This window comes from Caretta caretta, chromosome 10, assembly GCF_965140235.1.
Source record: "Caretta caretta isolate rCarCar2 chromosome 10, rCarCar1.hap1, whole genome shotgun sequence".
NCBI classification, from domain to species: Eukaryota; Metazoa; Chordata; order Testudines; family Cheloniidae; genus Caretta; species Caretta caretta.
Genome location: NC_134215.1, coordinates 32,797,337 through 32,803,749, shown reverse-complemented (window position 1 = coordinate 32,803,749; position 6,413 = coordinate 32,797,337). Strand labels below are relative to the sequence as shown.

The 6,413-nt window shown below is 57.6% G+C and overlaps 1 protein-coding gene across 2 annotated transcripts; it reads left to right on the top strand.

The window, feature by feature from the left end:
- Positions 1 to 1,355: 1,355 nt before the first annotated feature.
- NUDT16L1 (nudix hydrolase 16 like 1) lies at positions 1,356 to 6,176 on the top strand. Of its 2 annotated transcripts, XM_048867729.2 has the most exons (3): positions 1,447 to 1,688; positions 3,544 to 3,804; positions 5,071 to 6,176. In XM_048867729.2, exons 1-3 carry the CDS (start codon positions 1,488 to 1,490, stop codon positions 5,473 to 5,475), a joined length of 867 nt encoding a protein of 288 aa, XP_048723686.2. In that variant the 5' UTR covers positions 1,447 to 1,487; the 3' UTR covers positions 5,476 to 6,176. The 2 variants fall into 2 exon arrangements, with proteins under 2 accessions (XP_048723687.2, XP_048723686.2); XM_048867730.2 differs by lacking the exon at positions 3,544 to 3,804 and having other exon boundaries at positions 1,356 to 1,688.
- The last annotated feature ends 237 nt before the right edge of the window (positions 6,177 to 6,413 follow it).

Below are 6,413 nucleotides of genomic sequence, written 5' to 3'. Positions count from 1 at the left end.
CTATAGTGTTTTTAGTGTAATAATTCTGTCTACAGTCTAGTGTTTTGTTTCCTATTTGTTCCTAGGGTTAGAACAACGTTTATTATAATTAGGAGAGTTTCTTAAGAGAGGAGGGAATGTGGTGTTTAGATGTTGCTACAGCGCTCCCTCACACCCCAGATGTGTTCGTCCCTAAACCTTTGCCAAGGACAGCTGTGGGGAGCTTAAGTAGGGTATTTACATGCAGCGCCACCTGATGGCTGAACAGTATAATGCAGATTAGGAACCACTCTACCCGTGGCCAGCCCCCCCCGCCCCAGTCTTCCCCACCCAGCTATTCCTGCCCCAGACACCGCACAGCCTCCCGGGTCACAGTGTGGCGCGTGTCCGTCCCCCCCCAGCTCCTCCCACCCGGGGTCACAGTGCCACGTGTGTCCCCCCCCCCCAGGCCCAAGGTCACAGTGCGGCGCGAATCCCCCCCCAGCTCCTCCCGCCCGGGGTCACAGTGCGGCGCGAATCCCCCCCCCCAGCTCCTCCCGCCCGGGGTCACAGTGCGGCGCGAATCCCCCCCCAGCTCCTCCCGCCCGGGGTCACAGTGCGGCGCGAATCCCCCCCCCCAGCTCCTCCCGCCCGGGGTCACAGTGCGGCGCGAATCCCCCCCCCAGCTCCTCCCGCCCGGGGTCACAGTGCGGCGCGAATCCCCCCCCAGCTCCTCCCGCCCGGGGTCACAGTGCGGCGCGAATCCCCCCCCAGCTCCTCCCGCCCGGGGTCACAGTGCGGCGCGAATCCCCCCCCAGCTCCTCCCGCCCGGGGTCACAGTGCGGCGCGAATCCCCCCCCCCAGCTCCTCCCGCCCGGGGTCACAGTGCGGCGCGAATCCCCCCCCCAGCTCCTCCCGCCCGGGGTCACAGTGCGGCTCCTCCCCCGTCTCGTCGGTCCAGGCGCACTCGCAGGTAATAAGCCCGCGAGCTCAGTGAGAGTCCCGCCCCCTCCCGCGACCACGTTTTTCGTCGCTGGGACCCGCCTCTGTTGCCTTTCCTCACTGCCCCGCCTCTTGGTCGCAGCAGCCAATCACGACTGTGGGCAGCAGCCAGGGGTCACGAGGAGGGCGGCGCTAAGGAGCTACTCCCGCCACCTCTCCTCGCTGCCCACCCCCCGGGAAGTGGGCTCTGGTCAGCTCTGCCTGGGAGTAAAGAGCCGCTCCCCTCCCGGGCCTGGACGGAACCCAGCATGCCGCGCGGCCGCGCCTCACTGCCCACAGCTTTGATCTGATTGCTGATTCGCTAGTAGGGCCACGGGTGGCGCTGCAGCGCCCGCCTCCTGGGAATGGAATTGCTCGGATTGGGTGATGGCTGTTGCATTGGTGTCACACGCCGTGGTCTGATTGGCTGGATGCGGACAGTGGGCTCGGTGATCGGCTGTTTCAGGTGTGGCTCCGCCCCGCAGCTCTGTGATAGGTCAGCGCACACAGGGGGGTTAGCCTCTCTCTCGTCGCGGCTCCGTGTGGTGATGGCGGCTCTGACGGGGAGCGCGGGCGCGGCGGGGCTGCTGCCCTCCCTCTCGGTGCCCGGCGTGACCGAGCTGAAGCCGCTGAGCCGCTACGAGGCCATGCGGCTCGGGCCCGGCTGGAGCCACTCGTGCCACGCCATGCTGTACGCGCCCAACCCGGGCATGCTCTTCGGGCGCATCCCGCTGCGCTACGCCGTGCTGGTCAGCGGGGCCTGGGGCGGGCCTCGGGCGGGTTCCATCGGGCGGGGCCTGGGGTCCGGTTGGGGGCTGGGGCCTAGGTCAGGTCCGGTTGGGCGAGGTGGGGAGCCGGGCCTGGGGCCGGGTTTGGGGTTTCGGGTGGGGTCGGGATCGGGGCCGGTTGGGCGAGGGCTGGGGGCGGGAGTCGGGAGTGGTTGGGTGGCGATTGGGGCCCGCGGTGGGGAGTGGGGAGCCGGCCTTCAGGGTGCGGGAACGCCATGAGTCCCCTTGGCGGGATGGAGAGCTGGGACCCCCGCCCAGGGCTAGGGCTGAGGCCTTCCCCGCGCTACTGCACCAACTCCCTAGGGTGGCTGCCTGTCGCTGCTCGAGCACAGATCTGCTAGTTCTACCCTGCCTGGCCCTGCCTCGCCCTAGCAGGGCGTGAGCAGCCGGCCCGAGGACAGTGGCTAACCTTCTTCCCCTACACACCACTAGCCCTCCCAGCTCATGCTGCGCGTTGAGCGGGGTCTCCCTAGGCCAGTGGATTCTATGCTGGCAGTTGTTGCAGAATAGGCCCTTTAATCCATAGAGAGAGGGTGTGTGTGTGTGCGTGTGCGCGCATGTGTCTCTACCTATAGTTGTAAGGCCCTTATGGCTTTGCAGACGTGAACTTCTGCAATGCTGTCTGCCTGAGTTTGCAGACGGGGTGTTCCATTGCCTCTGCTGTCGCACAGGATTTTGCTGAGCAAGAACAAAGGGAACTGAACAAGTCTGGCTGGTTTTGCTGTTGCTCTCCACAGTGCTGTAAGTGACATTGAAACTGACAAGAGTCATGTCCGTTTCACTCTGCTGCACCTTGGGAAGGGCTAAGCAGAGCCCAGAGGTAGTCACCCAGAAGGATTCAAACCCAGATGTAGGGGAGGGGCAGAGCAGCAGAAATGCCCCCTTCATAGCAGCCTGCAGAGGAGAGATCCATCTCCCTTCCTGCAGGCAGAAAGGCTGGAGCTTCAGATTTTTCAACCATCCACTATCTGAGGCTGATCCAAAACGTGGAGCTCCAAAACTGGCATGCCACTCCTGGACAGTAGCTAGGAGGTGGGGACTGAATGTGCCCCTTGAGCTCACCAGTGGCTGTGTCTTTTCTGTGTATCTCTGGTTGGTAGGCTTGGTCCTCTGGCTGCGATGTGTCTGGTGCACTTGTAAAGACTTGATGCTGGCTGCTTGCAGGTCACCTGACTCCAACAGTGGCACGAGGCTGGATGGGTTTCCCTTTTAGGCTCTTCATATGGTGCAGTACTGATGTGTCAGGATTCCCCAGTACTGTTTTGTCATTCTGTGGGTATCTCATAAGAAGGCGACCCGCTTGAGGCTCAGCTTCATCCTGCAGAGAAGTAGGAATGGGCTTTCTGGGGGTACCACTAAGCTAAAATTGGAGGGGGTAGGCAAAATGGACAGTATCAAACTGTTCAAATACCAAGGATTTTCTGCTAAAAATGATCACAGTGAAAGAGCTGTTTGGCCTTCAGCACTTATTTCCTAGTGAGATGAGTGGGGCAGTTCATGCCTCTCAGCTGCAAAAACTGTCTGACAGCCCAGCACTGGGTCAGGTTCTAGGTTTTCCTTCACAAAGGCAATTTAAAAAGAAACTAATATTGTGCCAAAGCAAGTGGGGCAATGGAAGAGGGGTACAATAAAGCCTCAAACCTCTCTGATTAGGGTACAGACTGTCTTGTGCCTCACCTGCTTTAGCCCCTTTGTCTTGGAGAGGTTTCCTGTGGTGGTAAGTGTCCAGCTCTTGGCTGGGGGTACCCTCTCCTCTCCCACAGGGTCCCTGGGGCTATGTGCTGTGCCCCATTAACATAATGCGCCTCTATTGCAGATGCAGATGCGATTTGATGGACTACTGGGCTTTCCTGGGGGGTTCGTGGATCGCCGTTACTGGTCCCTGGAGGATGGTCTGAATCGGGTGCTGGGCTTGGGTTTGGGCTGTGTGCGCCTGACGGAAGCTGATTATCTGTGCTCGCACCTGACAGAGGGGCCACATCGCGTGGTGGCGCACTTCTACGCCAGGCAGCTGACCCTGGAGGAGCTGCACACCATCGAGATCTGCGCGGTGCATTCCCGAGACCACGGGCTGGAGGTGGGGTATTCGGGGGGGTGTCTGGAAGCTCTGAGACTTCACATCATCGGGGAATGAAGCTTCCCTCACTAGGCCTGCTGGGCTGCTATCCATTGCAGCTGGGCGGGGGAATGCACCGCATTTAACAGCTACTAGTGGCAACTGGCAAGTGCTACGCACTGCCACATGGCAATCCTAGTTGTGAGCCCTGGCCTTTCACTGCGGAGCTGGCAGGAATGCGGTAGCATAGGGAGGGCTTTGTGCTGCACTTTGAAGGGGAGTCCTGTTTGCTTGTCAGTCATAAAGATGGTGCCTCTGACATGCGGGTTGGGTGAACTTCAAGTCACCCTCAGCTCTGGTGAGCATCACGCGAGGTCTGGATGTGTTGTGTCTGACTGGAACTGTGATCTTCTGTGTGGCAGAGCATTGCTTTAATCAACAAGGTATTGGGCCCAGCTTGGATTGCACACAAGTTCGTAAGAAGTCAGAGAAAGAGGCATGAGTTTCTTTCTGGGGAATCTGGTGCTACAGCATTCTCTGGCAGGGTTGGCGAGCTTGTGCCAGGTCATCTAATGCCCCTGATGTAGAACACAGATGGTGGAGGACCCTTTGTACAGCCTGGGTGCGATGCTGTGATCTGCCAGGAGTGATGCTGCGTGTGCACTAAATGTGACCCTGGGTTGTGGCACCTGTTGAGGGGGACATGGAGCCACAGCACTCTTGCAGAGTGGTATGAAGGGCATGGCCTAGACCCAGAACATAGATCATCCCTGGGGGCAGTTGGTGGTACACCTGGGATGTGGTGGTGGGGAGTGGTATGGAACATGGGGTAGGGAAAGGTGGGGTGGTAAGCTGTGGTCCTTATACTGGGGGATGGGATAGAGCAAAGGGTAAGGTGTGGTACGCTGGAGGGAAGAAGTGGTGGTGTTTTGGGTTGGTTGGTGGAATGGGTAAGTAGGGTGGGTGGTCAGACTGGGGCTAGGGTGCTTGTGCAGAGGGTATGTGGGGCATCACCTGGGTTTGGTATGGAGTAATGGGCAGGGGTGTGGTATTCATGCTGGGGGTTGGGGTGTTGGATGTGGCACCTGTGCTCATCCTGGGGGAATAAGAGGGGCTGGTATGAGGAGGGCATATGTGGTCTGGGAGCTAGGATGTGGTCTGGGGAGGCATGGCACCTGCAGATAAGCTGGTGCTCATCCTGCATGGATCATGGTGGCTGGTGGGGCTTGCACTGAGGGTGGGCTGAAAGTGTAATTTGTTGTTACTGAATTGTGTGTGCTGTTGCAGGTGATGGGAATGGTCCGTGTCCCCTTGTACACCCAGAAGGACCGCATGGGCGGACTGCCAAACTTCCTGGGGAACTCCTTCATCGGGACTGCTAAATTCCAGCTGCTCTTTGCCCTGAAGGTTTTGAATATGGTGCCTGAGGAGAAGCTGGCAGAAGCAGTGGCTGCCACCCAGAAGCAAAAAAAGCCTGCAGCTGAGCCGGCTGCTGTGACGGCCAGTGTGACGGCTGCTGTGACGGCCAGTGTGACGGCTGCTGTGACGGCCAATCAGATGGTGGCTAAACCAGCAAATGAGCTGGCAAATCGGCCTTTAGCTGTGTCAGTGGCTGAACCAGCAGCAAAGCCAGCAGCTGAGTCAGCAGCAGAGCCTGTGACTGAGCCAGTGGCTGAGTCTATGGCTGAGTGATGAATTTTTTGTTTGACTTGGTTAATAATGGGTAAAGAGACTTTCTTCTTACTTTCCAGACAGTCACTGGCTGCAAATGCTGCCCATTTGACTCCACCTCCGTGCTCCTCAGGTGGAATGGGATTAGATTTGCCTGAAGCAATGGAAAGCTATATTTTGTAAGGCCCATACACAGTACCAAGCTTTCCAGATCTCTCTTAACTGTCCCCCTCTGGAGTCCATGTGCTTACCTGAGGACTCTCTTAGAATGCTTTAATTTACAGGGATGCTCTGCTCCATTCAGGTCCCAGCTTGGGTATTGTTTTAATGAACTGAAATGTTACTTTTAAAATTGTTCCAAGCAGGGTTTTTAGCCCCCTGCTGCAGTATTGTGAACCCATCACAGCTGTGTTGGGGGGGTGGGGGTGGGGGGAAATAAGTGAACCCAACTGAAGAGAGGCAAGTCTGCCAGCTCTAGCTCCATGCCATGTGCAGAAATGAAACTGCCCTCCTGTAGGAACAGTCCACGGATGCTCCTAGTTTTCCCAGGTTTCGTGACTTTGGTATCACATGGAAGTGTTTACAGTGGCAGCTTACCTGGCTAGTGGCAGTTCCCAGGTGGCTTAGTTGTTGGTGTCCCTGTGGGGTGCAGAAAGGTAGTTTGTGGCTTTGCGTATGGTGAGTTGGGGGAGCAGGAAAATTAAATAAATGGCTTTGCTGTACTTCTTCGCACTTGAGATCTTTTCTTTCTTGTAATGAAAACTGGGGAGCAAAGCTATTTGAGTGGCTGTACGCCTTGGTGTCTGCATCTGTGTGGAATGGAGCAGCCAGCACTTGATTGCTGGGAGCTTCCATTTGCTGAGTTGCCAGACTCATAAGAGGTTAGTAACTTTTGATTTTGTTGTAGGGTGATCCTGGGCTTTGTGTCCCCTCTGACTACAGTAATAGCACTTAACTGG